The sequence below is a fragment of the Hyla sarda genome, chromosome 6 (genome assembly GCF_029499605.1).
Source record: "Hyla sarda isolate aHylSar1 chromosome 6, aHylSar1.hap1, whole genome shotgun sequence".
Lineage (NCBI taxonomy): Eukaryota > Metazoa > Chordata > Amphibia > Anura > Hylidae > Hyla > Hyla sarda.
The window spans coordinates 155,875,683-155,889,413 of record NC_079194.1 but is presented as its reverse complement, the minus strand read 5'-3'; the positions used below and the strand labels follow the sequence as shown (position 1 = coordinate 155,889,413).

Below are 13,731 nucleotides of genomic sequence, written 5' to 3'. Positions count from 1 at the left end.
GGGAGTGACCAGTACTGGTCCTCTTATGTTGTAGTCAGACTCCTTGGTGAGTCTTTTAAAGGGGTACTCCACCCCTAGTCATCTTATCCCCTATCCAATAGGATAGGGGATAAGATGTCTGATCATGGAGGTTCAGCCTCTGGGACCTCCGCAATCTCCATGCAGCACCCACCGTTCTGAACATTATGTTCAGAGCGTTTGGTGTGGGCGGCCATGGTCATGACATCATGCCACGTCCCCTCAATTCCTGTCTATGGGAGGGGTCGTGATGGCCACCAAGCCCCTCCGATAGACATGAATGCAGGGGGCTTGGTGTCAAGAGGGGGCATGGCTTCACAACCACAGCTGCCCACACCTGCCGTTCTGAACATAATGTCCAGGAGGCCAGGTGCTGCATGGAGATAGCAGGGGTCCCAGAGGCAGTACCCCGCAATCAGACATTTTATCCCCTATCCTTTGGATAGGGAGTAAGATGTCTAGGGGCGGAGTACCTTCTTGGGGTTTTTAGATGTGATGTCCCTTTTCTTTGGTTGCCTTATAAACTTTATTATATTTTGGCTATATTAACTGTGCAAAATTTATAGTTTTTCTTTTGTTCTTTTTTGGATATTTGTTCGGCAATCTGTAATATATACCAGCTGAGCCCCCTATTCTCATTGTTTTGCATGAGTGGGGTACTGTGATGTTGCGGGTGCTGTGACTGGCGTTGTCATGGTAATGCCACTGGAGGTGCTGTGACTGGCATTGTCATGGTAATGCCACTGGAGGTGCTGTGACTGGCATTGTCATGGTAATTCCACTGGAGGTGCTGTGACTGGTGTGGTCCATGTGATGCAGTTGGGTACAGTGACTGGCACTGTCTTGTTGACTCTATTGGTGCAGCCTTTACAGCTATGAAACTTTCCCTCCCTAACCACGTATGGATTTCATGGTGATGGTTTGTTTGGCACTTGTGTTGTTTCCATTGTCTTCCTCTTACGGATGCCATCTCTTTAGTGAATGTGTCTGGTCATCCCTTGCGTGTTACAATTCATCGGGCTCACTGCTCATCCTCTAGTAAAATACATTTTTGACAACCTTATTTGTGGATTGCTTTCTTAGTAACCAAAATTCTAGAACCGAATACATCATGACACAGATATATTGTAGCAAACTGTCTGTAACAAACCTCAACCAGATGTATGAGATGTAACGCACCTCAGCTGTAAGGATTATTAGGTCTGTAAGGGGATTCGGGATTACTACACCATTTGTTTATATCCTCAATTGATGTTAATTTATATGAATAAATTGTATTAAAAATAACTTTTTGTTGTACAATGGTTAAATGTTATTTATATTGATGAAACCATTGTCAGTCTGGTAATGGTCCATCCCTCCCCCTCCCTTTGTGCCAGGACTGTGAAATGGAGATTGCGTTGCCTGAGGTCAGTGACCGGCCTTGCTTAATACAGATGTGTCCCCGGGAATTCATCTCTATTAAATTCTGCTGGCATTGGAACATTTTCTAAATCCCATGTGACTTTCTTTTGCTAGACCGCAAGGCAAACCCCTCTGAAGACTCCAGACCTCGAGACATCAGCAGCTCAGCAGACCTGTCCCTGCCCCCAGAGATGCCCATACTGATCGATCATCATGCACTAAAGGACATCCTTGGAGCTCCTATGTATGAAATTGAGGTAGGATGTGCAGCGATGATACACTCCCTTCGCTCTATTTATCTGACTATATGTACAAACAAAGCAAAGCTGGATTCCTCACTTTATAGTTGCATAACCCATGGTGATCCTCTGATTCTGTAGTAGACTTACCTGCAGCCTAAATGGGCACTGTCAGATATAAAAGCTTTTTTATATGTTGTACATCTTTGCAAAAGAATATTTTTTTTTAATATACTTCCTTAAAAAAAAAAAAAAAAAAATCACATTTTATTAAAGAAAACTGCCTCAGAAAATTCCACCACTAGGGGTCCCCATACCTCCCGGGCCACGGAGTCCCACAGCAGCATGAGCATGTCCAAGGGTCATGGACACGAGATGGCTGATTGACAAGGCTGTAGGAGGAACACAGCCTGCAGTAACATTGCTGTAACACAATGTGCCTCCAGCTGTTGCAAAACTACAACTCCAAGCATGCCTGGACAGTGGAAGGATGTCTGGGTATGCTGGGAGTTGTAGTTTTGCAAAAGCTGTAGGCATCACTGCTCCAAAAAAAAGTTATCCAAACAGTGTACCTCCCAACTATTCCAAAACTACGAGTCCCAGCATTACAGGACTGCCAAAGGATGACACACATGAAGGACATAGGAGCATATAGAAATTTATGCATAAAAAAACACTGTACTTTTAGCACTAAACCTTTGCACTAATTTAGAAAGATGTAAGTTATACACTCACCACTTTGAGTACAGGCAATCTCAAATAATCATTGTGTGTGTGTGTGTGTGTATATATACAGCGTAAATCCAGCAAATAAAGGGTTACAGAGCAGGGCTGCCAGGCTCCTTCAAGAGCAGTGAGTCAGCAAAGTGATGGAGGGGGAGGAGTCATCACACTGCAGGCAAGAGAAGGACACACCTCCTCCCGTTGACACTTTATATGCTATTTTTTAGTGACATATGCATGATAGAGATATAAAAATGACATGTACATCATCAGGATGAGGTACTAAGTAACATAACAGTTTTTTTTGTGGGATCTGACAGGTACGCTTTAAGGAATACCACAAATTACTGCATATTATTATTAGTTTTTGAAAGAGCAATGAAAGGATATAAGAAAAGGGAATCTTAGTAACTCATTACTGATCTAGTGATGGCCGCGCACTTTGCAGTAATGGCCAACAAGTGTCTCATGGCTGGTTGGAAATGGTTCTTATGATTACATCACAATGCTGTAGACCTGGATAGGCATATGCGGCCCTATTAAACACGGATACATTTCTTTTGTCATCCCTTATGTGTTTGGACTAGGTGTTTCTTAATATTTTTCCTGTAAAAATTGTGGTGCAAATTTAGTAAAACTGTAATCCTTAGACTAGAGCAGTGGTCTCCATTAGAGATGAGCGAACTTACAGTAAATTCGATTCGTCATGAACTTCTCAGCTCGGCAGTTGATGACTTATCCTGCGTAAATTATTTCAGCCTTCAGGTGCTCCGGTGGGCTGGAAAAGGTGGATACATTCCTAGGAAAGAGTCTCCTAGGACTGTATCCACCTTTTCCAGCCCACGGGAGCACCTGAAAGCTGAACTAATTTATGCAGGAAAAGTCATCAACTGCCGAGCCGAGAAGTTTGTGACGAATCAAATTTACTGTAAGTTCGCTCATCTCTAGTCTCCAACCTTCGGACCTCCAGATGTTGCAAAACTACAACTCCCAGCATGCCCGGACAGCCAACGGCTGTCCGGGCATGCTGGGAGTTGTAGTTTTGCAACATCTGGAGGTCCGCAGGTTGAAGACCAATGGACTAGAGAATAGTCTAAAAATTTGCTAAAAAGTGGCTCAGGCTGTTTGAGAAGATTAGTAGATCTTTAGACTGTCTAGTCTGAATTAACCCCTCTTGTTGTTTGCCCTTTTTAAAACAATGTTAAAACTGGATAAACCCCTTTAGGTCAAACGCTGTGAAATAACAGAGCAATGGTTACTCCCCCCCCCCCTGTCTGATCCTACAGCGATATCCTGTCCATCATCAATATCATGTATCATTGACTCATCAGCATAAAATCTGCAGCATAAAATATACAATTAATGTGGTGTCATGTGTAATATGTGGCAGTCATGCTGGAAGTCTTTTGGGGCTGTCAGTCTTTATGGCTCTATTACAAGCTGCCTAATATGGTTTCCCTCTATCTCCATCTGTTTTGTTGTGCTTTCTGTCTCATACTCTCCTTTTATTGTTTCTTTTTTTGTCTCTTCTATTGTTCTCTCCTCCATCTCTCATTGTCTCTCTGCCCTATGCTCAGTTATGACAGGCGGCTCAGCCCAGACATACACACACATCATGTGACTCAGCTCTCAGACAGCAGTGGCCGCCGCGTTGTGTCGGAGCTTCAGGGCCCAGATCTGAGGTTGTTTGTACACCTGAATGAAATCCTGTAACAACAAGGATATTCTGCGTTACAATGATGCAACTGAAACCATTTAGAGGATTAAGGTGAAGGGGGGAGGAGTTGGCATCAAAGAACCCCTCCTTTCTTTCCAGACTGGAGCAGTCCCCCTCTTCTTCCCTATGGTCAGAATAAACTACTGGTTATGTGGCCTATAACAGCATAGTGGGATCAAGGGGGTCCGATCACAGGAACGTGATGATAAATGGACTGTGTTCTATGGTTTATATTCATTTATGGGATCATTTTCAGGTTGTATATGTACAAACAAGATAATTAGAGATGAGCGAACTTACAGTAAATTCGATTCGTCACGAACTTCTCGGCTCGGCAGTTGATGACTTTTCCTGCATAAATCAGTTCAGCTTTCAGGTGCTCCGGTGGGCTGGAAAAGGTGGATACAGTCCAAGGAGACTCTTTCCTAAGAATGTATCCACCTTTTCCAGCCCACCGGAGCACCTGAAAGCTGAACTAATTTACGCAGGATAAGTCATCAACTGCCGAGCTGAGAAGTTCGTGACGAATCGAATTTACTGTAAGTTCGCTTATCTCTACAGATAATGTATCTTACAAAATGCATTCAAAAAGTGGAGCATTGTTCCCTGCATAAAAATAAATAAATAAATGGTGCGTATGTGTTTATAAAAATGACAGACTTGCATCAAAGGGGCGCACACTATTATTGCCCCAAAATATCAGAGTGCAGGTATAACATGGTGGACGGATTTGCTTTGCTGTTGTTTGGAACTCAGGCAGAAGATCTGGCGACCCAATCCAATGATCTATCCTTGCCAGGTTCACACTCTGAATTTTTTGGCTATTACCCTATTGATTTTAACAGAAGTCAATAATTCATGATCTTTTTCTTTTTAATATATGGCAACATATGCAGCCTCCAAAATCTGCGTGAAGACTTAAAGGGGTATGCTGGTGGAAACCTTTTTTTTTTTTTTTTTTTTTTTATCAACTAGTGCCAGAAAGTTACGGTAAGCAGATTTGTAAATTACTTCTATTAAAAAAATCTTAATCCATCCAGTACTTATTAGCTGCTGAATACTACAGAGGAAATTACTTTCTTTTTGGAACACAGAGCTCTCTGCTGAATCACGAGCACAGTCCATTTTAGGAACTGGCAATGCAGAGATAGACTTCAACAAGGGTGCCGGCTTTGAAAGGCGCAGGTCACAGGACAAAAAATTTTTTGTCCTGTGACCTGCGCCTTTCAAAGTCGGCACCCTTGTTGAAGTCTATCTCTGCATTGCCTCTTGCTCAGCCGGCTTGGCTGCGGACACTTTATGTGCTCACTATTGTTGTGTATGGGGGTACACAACATCATCAGGTGAGCCTCCTTATCAGTATACACTATTCCACCTCACAGGTCTCTCTTTTATTACACCATGGAGCTCTGTATCCTTTGTCCATTTTAGGAACTGTCCAGAGCAGCATATGTTTGCTATGGGGATTTTCTCCTTCTCTGGACAGTTCTTAAAATGGACAGAGATGTCAGCAGAGAGCTCTGTGTTCCAAAATGAAAAGAATTTCCTCTGTAGTATTCAGCAGCTAATAATTACTGGAAGGATTAAGATTTTTTAAATAGAAGTAATTTACAAATCTGTTTAACTTTCTGGCACCAGTTGATTAAAACAATAAATAAAGCATGCATAAAGCAAAGGGGCGGCAGGGTTCAGTAAATGTCCATTAATGGTAACTCCTGTGATAGGAGGATAAATAGACACAATAGTCCAGTGTTTCCTAACCGAGGAGCCTCCACCTGTTACAAAACTAAAAACCCAACTAGTTACCATAGTTTATGACAGTGTTTCCCAACCAGAGTGCCTCCAGCTGTTGCAAAACTACAACTCCCAGCATGGCCAGACAGCCTTCGGCTGTCTGGGCATGCTGGGAGTTGTAGTATTGCAACAGCTGGAGGCACCCTGGTTGGGAAACACTGCAATAGACACACTAGCTGTGGCAATACATGAAGCAATAGCTGCTGGGGTTGTAGTTCTCCCTTAAGTGTCAGTTGGAGGTCTAGGTGGTCTATGACTGCTGCCTTCATCGTGATGGAAGATGATTTCTTCTGCATAGTTACTGAGCGTGGAAGGATCTGCTGTGATAAGGATTCCATGTTGCTGGGGCTGGCAGATCTTCCCGTTTACTGCAGACAAAGTATAGCTATTTTGGGGACTGGGAACCTTTTATTTGCAGAAAGCTTTTTGTACAGGACAATTACCAGGCGTTGGCACAGGCAGACTAGCAGCACTGCGTCATTCCCCATCCAGCAGTAATCTTCAGGATTTGGGGGCTGGCATATTGCTGATGATGACCTTCTCTTCTAATACTGTTTATATTCTCAGGTATTTGAGCGCTTGAACCAGCCAGGTGTAGCGATAGGATTGGCCTGGACCCCACTTGGAGGAGAAATAATGTTTGTGGAGGCCAGTCGTATGGATGGAGAAGGACAGCTTACACTGACTGGGCAGCTGGGAGATGTCATGAAAGAGTCTGCACATTTGGCGATCAGCTGGCTGCGCAGCAATGCAAAGAGATATCAGCTGACCAATGGTAAATGGTTGTTACACGCAACGTGAATGAATGATGCCTCGATGTCATAAACACACCACATGACCACGGGCAATTGTTCATGAAAACTTCTGTCATAAGGATTTTATTTATGTGCCTATGCTAAAACTCTACATCACTAGAACCAACCAGATGTTGGATTATCAGACAGCTACCGAAGTCCAATATACACTTACTGGCCATTTTATTAGGTACAATTGCTTGTTAACACAAGTATCTAACTAGCAAATCACTTGGTGCATTTAGGCATGTGGTCAATACATTTTGCTGCAGTTAAATCCCCTTTCTCCCCTCTTCTGATGGTTCATTTGAAGTGACTTTAAAGGGGTACTCCACTGGGGAAAAAAAAAAAATATATATATATATATATATATTTTTTATTATTTTTTTTTTTTTTAAATCAACTGGTGCCAGAAAGTTAAAGATTTGTAATTACTTCTATTTAAAAAATCTTAATCCTTCCAGTTTTTATCAGCCGCTGAATTATTTCCTTGTCGTGAGCATCTATGCCCCTATTGATGCACCCCATTATTTTATTTGCCTTGGCAGCAGCTGCCCGACACTGGTCACTACAGCTAAATTTACTATTAACTAAGACCCCTAAGTTCTTTTCCATGTCAGTCATCCCAAGTGTGCTCCCATTTAATACATAATCCCAGCCCGGATTTTCCTCCCCATGTGCATTACCTTACATTTATCAGTGTATAACCTCATCTGCCTCTTCCCAGCCCAAACCTCCAACCTATCCAGATCCATTTGTAACAGTGCACTGTCCTCTATTGTGTTTACCGCTTTACAGAGTTTAGTATCATCTGCAAAGATTGCTACTTTACTATTCAATCCCTCTACAAGGTCATTAATGAATATATTAAATAGAACAGGACCCAAGACTGACCCCTGTGGTACCCCACTAGTAACAGTCACCCAATCAGAATAAGTACCATTAATAACGACCCTCTGTTTCCTAGCACTGAGCCAGTTACTTACCCACTTACATACATTCTCCCCCAGCTCAATCCTTCTCATTTTATGTACCAATCTTTTATGTGGCACCGTATCAAATGCTTTGGAAAAATCCAGATATACGACATCCAGCGATTCCCCCTGGTCCAGTCTGGAGCTCACCTCCTCATAAAAGCTGATCAGTTTAGTTTGACAGGACCGATCCCTCATAAATCCATGCTGATACGGGGTCATACATTTATTTTTATCTAAATATTCCAAAATAGCATCTCTTAGTTTAACCTCTGTTGTATGTAAATTGTTTGAGGGTTTTCTAACAAGCCTATAATTCCCGGGGTCACCTTTTGACCCCTTTTTAAATATTGGCACCACATTTGGCATGCGCCAGTCCTGGGGAACAGTCCCTAAATATTAAAAATAGGGGTCTGTCTATTACATTACTTAATTCCTTTAGAACACGGGGGGTGAATGCCATCTGGACCTGGCGATTTCTCTATTTTGATTTTTTTTTTTTGTAGGCGGCACTGTACTTCTTCCTGGGTTAGACAGGTGACCTGTACTGGGGAGTTTACCTTATCTTGCTGTATTTCACCTGGCATTTCATTTTCCTCGAATACAGTGGGGAAGAATTTGTTTAATATATTTGCTTTTTCCTGATCCCCGTCTGACCCCCGGGGGAAAGAGTACTGAGACTCTCCGCAGATGGCCAGTGAATTCACACCTGCGATCTGCGGCGATTCTGGTCATACGTGTGACCCGATTACCCAGAATTAGGTGATCGGCGATGTATACACCGCCAATCACCTCCTGTAGCTGGGGGGAGGTGGCAGTCCCATAACCTCCCCAGGAGCGCTGCTATTGGTCGGACAATCGACAATAGCAGCCAGCAGAGGAGGGGTGAATGTCCCCTTCTCTCAGCTCTGCTAGCCCCCCCCCCCCCCCCCCCCCGTGTTCAGTCAGTGGGCAGAGCTGATTGAAGAATTTTGAAAATTGTGGACAATTGCTGCTGAACTTTAAAGCCCTCTGATGGCTTCGAAAAGAGAAACCTGTCAACTTTTATGATGTAAACATAAATTAGACATTGTATATGTGAATCAATATATAATTTGGGATGTTGATTTTCCTTATAAGCAGATAGTTTCAAAGTAGAAAAAAAAAATGCAACATTTTCTAATTTTGGAATTTTTCACCAAAAAATAATACAAGTATCGATGAAAATTTACCACTATGAAAGTAGAATATCACGAAAAAAACAGAATCAAAAGTAAAAGCATCCCAGAGTTAATACTTAAAAGGACAGTGGTCAGATGTGCAAAAAATGCTCGGGTCCTTAAGGTAAAAATGGGTTGGGTCCTTAAGGTAAAAATGGGTTGGGTCCTTAAGGGGTTAAAGGAATTTTACTGTAATATAAATGTAAATCTGTAACTTTAGAAACCATAAAATAAATGTAAATCTTTGTACTTTCACCACAGGTTATAGACCACTATTACCTGCATGTTTAGACAGCCTCAGGACTGCAATCTTAACACCGTCCTTAACATTATAATGGTGGGGTAGTCCTGGGTGAAACATGTTGCAGAATGTTACTCAACAGTCTTCTTCTCCCTCCTCCAGCATCAGGCAGCATTGATCTTCTTGAAAACACCGACATTCATCTGCATTTCCCAGCTGGAGCCGTCACCAAGGATGGACCGTCTGCGGGAGTTGCCATAGTAACCTGTCTTGCTTCGCTTTTCAGCGGCCGGCTGGTGCGCTCTGATGTAGCAATGACTGGAGAGATCACATTGAGAGGTCTGGTGCTTCCTGTAAGTAGCACAGTCTGTTCTCAGCCTGTTGACATAGTGGCTATGAGCTTGGTGCTTCAGATGAAAGGCCAGGATCCCAGCACTTTAACCCCTAAGATGCCATGGTCAACACTGGCCATGACAACTTAGTTGTGGGGGTCAACTCTATCATCACCAGCAACCCTGAGCTGCCATTAAGTTTTTAGATAGTAAAGGCCGCTCCAAGTAATTAAATGGCTCTGTGGATAGAAAAATAAGTCATGTCCCAAAGGAGTAAGTGTGAAAATGCAAAAAATGAAACCTGCCCGTCTTCTTAAAGGGGTACTCCGCCCCTAGACATCTTATCCCCTTATCCAAAAGGATAGGGGTTTAAGATGGCAGATCACCGGGGTCCCCGCTGCGGCACTGCGCGATCATTACTGCACAGAGTGAGTTCGCTCTGTGCGTAATGACGGGCGATACAGGGGACGGAGCAGTGTGATGTCATGGCTCCGCCCCTCATGACATCACGGCCTGCGCCCTTAATGCAAGTCTATGGCGGGGGCGTGACAACCACCACATTCACTCTGTGAAGTAATGAAATCACAGTGCCCATCCAGGGGGTCCCCAGCAGCGGGATTGCGGCGATCTCACATCTTATCCCCTATCCTTTGGATAGGGGATCAGATGTCTAGGGGCGGAGTACCCCTTTAAGGGGTTAGCATTTGTGGCTACATTCACAGCTTGGGTGCATTGGTATAACACCTGGAACTTGCATGAGTTTGAATGAATTTGCATGGAGCTTGAGTTTCACAACTAGAGAGACAAGATAAAGCCTAGTCATTGCCACCTACCGTTTTGCACTGATCATACTGTGTGTTTACCGTTTCTCTTTTACATGTAGGTTGGTGGCATCAAGGACAAGGTGTTAGCAGCTCACAGGGCCAAGCTGAAGTGTGTGATCATCCCCCAGAGGAATGAAAAAGACTTGGAAGAAATCCCTCTAAATGTGAGACGGGATCTGACTTTCGTCTTTGCAGCGTCGCTGGAGGATGTCCTGAATGCAGCATTTGATGGAGGATTTCTGCTTAAGAGGGGACAGGAGCTTCTCAACAGCAAATTGTAAAAAAAAAAAAAAATTCTAACTTACATTACAAGTAGGTTAAAGCACATGTTATGTAATCAGGGGAATTGAAAAGATGTCATCCATAAGATGCTCAAGAAAAGTTGAGGGAGCCAAGAGCTTCTACTATACAGATTCCAAAACAAAAGGGGTTTATACTGCGCCTGACATCCAGCGAGAATGGACATTGGGTAGATTGGCTAAGAGCAGCTAACAGGACTGTACTCCTTATCAGCATTTCTCTATTATTTTAGGATTGATTACTAACAAGAGCCTATTCTTCCCCTAAAATTATAGGGGGGGGGGCATGCTCTGGGAGAGAGCCGGGACTCCAAAGAGGAGATTGTGGGGGTATCAAAATATAGCCTTCGCTTTAGGCAAGGACGCAGAAAAAAATCCTTTTAAGTGCCTCTTTGTTATGAGCGCAAGCAGTTTCATCCCTACCACCCTCCTGTCCTATATTGTAACTTACTGATGCAAATAGATAAGGGGTTGTTTTTGTGTAAGAGCACTTATGTAATTCCAAGAGGTTGACAGTGGACAGCACTTCACACATGGAGATGAAAACACCTTAGTGATCTAACCTAGTCCTGTGATTATTAACATTATCTATAAATGATGGAGTTCAAATAGTCATATTAAACTGTTCAGAGCCATATTTTCACATTTTCTAATGCGCATGCTCACATGGACAGAGTCTGCTTTACCAGCATGAGGGCGGACCATTATTCCATTTACCTAAAGAGGCATTTTCTAATAATTTACACATGGTCTATAAACAGATGTATCTTGAACTATTGCAGTAACAACTTTTAGTAGGCCCTGATAGCTAAAGGTTCTCAAGACATGTTGAAGACTGTCTCCAACCTGCAATATAACTATTGCCTTATATTACCATTCTGCTTAATAATTATTTCCTGCAGTTATCAACTGCATCAAAATGTGTAAGAGCCCTATATTACAGGAATTTCATCAGGCCGCCCTATCGTGCAGGTTGGGCCCTTTGTAATAGATGTTTGGCAGCAAAGGGGAAGGTGCAGGCACCAAGCGCTGATGTCTTAACAGGTAAAGGCCCCTTGAACAAGCCTTTGCTCAATCATTGGCTGATCACTAGCCCTATTACAAAAGGGTGATATTAGCCTGTTCAGCCTACAAGCACCCTGGGTAATAGGGGCCTTTGGACGTACTCAAAGAGCAGTTTATCACTTTCGCTGAAGCTGTAAAGACTGTAGCAGAAACCATAGTATAATTACACCCTTAAGGCCCGATCACATGGGGTAAATGCATCTTTTGAGCTGGTTTAAAAAAAAAAAAAAAAAAAAGCCAATGAATTAGCGTTTTCCTGTTACTCAGCTGATAGCTAGTCCTATTATACAGGCTGATATCGTGTAATAGAATCCGCAATGAACAGGGAAATTTTCATTCATTGGCTGATCACATCTACATGATGGTTGAGCCTTCTAATAGTCTTTTAACCCCTTAAAGATGATGTCCAGCGGTAAAACTTATCCCTTATCTACAGGATCTCCCATATAGGGCCTCGGCTCTATTAGAGCACATTTCGTACCCAGCACATCAGCTGGTCGAAACATGCGCGTGCGCCCCCCCCCCCCCCCCCCCCCATTTCATTACTAGGACGCAGAACAGCATTTCTAGTGTCCTCCACTAGAGATGAGTCAAGTTAGTGATTTGATTCGGCACAAACTTCTCAGCTCAGCGGTTGCTGACTTTAGCCTGCACTCAGGTGCTCTGGTGGGGTGGAGACTCTCTCTGGGACTGTATCCACTTTTTCCAGCCCACATCACCTGAAAGCTGAGCTAATTTATACAGGATAAAGTCAGCAACTGTGGAGCCTAGAAGTTCGTGACGAATCGAAGCACTGTAACTTCCCTCATCTCCACCTCTGCCTACTGAAATATAGGCTAAAACCAGAGTTTACACTTAACTGATCTACAACAACCTTTACTAACCTAAATGTTCAATTTTTTATCAATTGGAAGATACCTCAGTTTTATTCTCTCTGTACAGACAGGTAGAATCTGCTCCAATTAGGAAGATCACATATGAGTAGAGATGAATGAGGTGCTAAGTTTCTTGCGAGTTTTACAAGAAAGAGACATGTTTCAAGACTATTAAAGCAATTTAACACAGCACCAGGTAGCTCACCCTGTTTAAACAAGTTCTTCCTTTAATTATCAGACATGAATCAGGGAACGCTGTTCAGGAAAGCTTTGAAATAAGAGGCCAGAAAGTGCTCAGCCACTTGTACTTGACATAATAGAAAGTAGCAGGTGAAATACTGAAGTTAAATCTATGTAGAAAATGACAACTGTTTGGGCTAGGATTGCCATTATTCCAGCAATAGGCTGATTTATGAAAACAACCCTTTTTATTTCTTATTTTACATAAAAGAACATGACTATAAACAGGAAGAGCTCCTTGCTTGCCCATATTTTTTTCAGGGGTAAAAAGGCTGCAAATGTTTAGAAATAAAAGATACTTGCACCACTGACAGCAGACAAACATCTTAGGCTGCTTTCACACTATGAAGTTCACCCGTTAATAATCATTTTTCAAATGTACGTTTCTTAACGCCTGTTAAACAACCCCATTCAAGTCAATGGGTTTTTTCGTTTACCGTTATAGCCAGTCATGACTAACGGACATTAGTTGTGACGGGAGAAATAATGTGACATGCACAAATATTTCGCCCATCACAAGAAACGGGTAAATTAACTGACGTTATTTTTAACATTGAAGTCTATGGCCAATGGACATTAGTTAATACACCTGTTAATGCCCATTATTATAATGGATGTTACTTCTTCTGAGCATGCTCAGTAAAATTGACTACTACTGCTCCCAGCATGGAACAGACTTGTTTCCATGATGGGAGTAGTAATTCCCTAGCTGCAGGAGTCTGCAGACAGCCGGGGAAGCTACATTAGTGTTTGTACTACTACCCCCATCCTGGAACAGAGCCTGGTCTATGATGGGGGTTGTAGTACAGGGGCTGAGGGATTGATCGCACTGGGTTTCACTTCTGAGACCCGATGCCATCTGAAGTTATTAAGCAGTGGAGCGGGCGGCATGCTCTGCAACCCTGCAATGTATCGTGTGTTTTAACTTTCATCTTTAAATCCACCGCGGGAGCCCTGAATGGCCGGTACTGAGGAGCCAATCAGGGCTCTCAG

The 13,731-nt window shown here is 42.9% G+C and overlaps 1 protein-coding gene across 1 annotated transcript in view; it reads left to right on the top strand.

Moving 5' to 3' along the window:
* Positions 1-11,156, top strand: part of LONP2 (lon peptidase 2, peroxisomal) — a 72,112-nt gene extending 60,956 nt beyond the window's left edge. The window contains exons 12-15 of the mRNA XM_056525636.1: positions 1,537-1,679; positions 6,463-6,670; positions 9,266-9,456; positions 10,319-11,156. Coding sequence (XP_056381611.1) covers positions 1,537-1,679; positions 6,463-6,670; positions 9,266-9,456; positions 10,319-10,540 — 764 coding nt within the window. The 3' untranslated portion in view covers positions 10,541-11,156. The remainder of the gene's footprint in view (positions 1-1,536; positions 1,680-6,462; positions 6,671-9,265; positions 9,457-10,318) is intronic.
* The last annotated feature ends 2,575 nt before the right edge of the window (positions 11,157-13,731 follow it).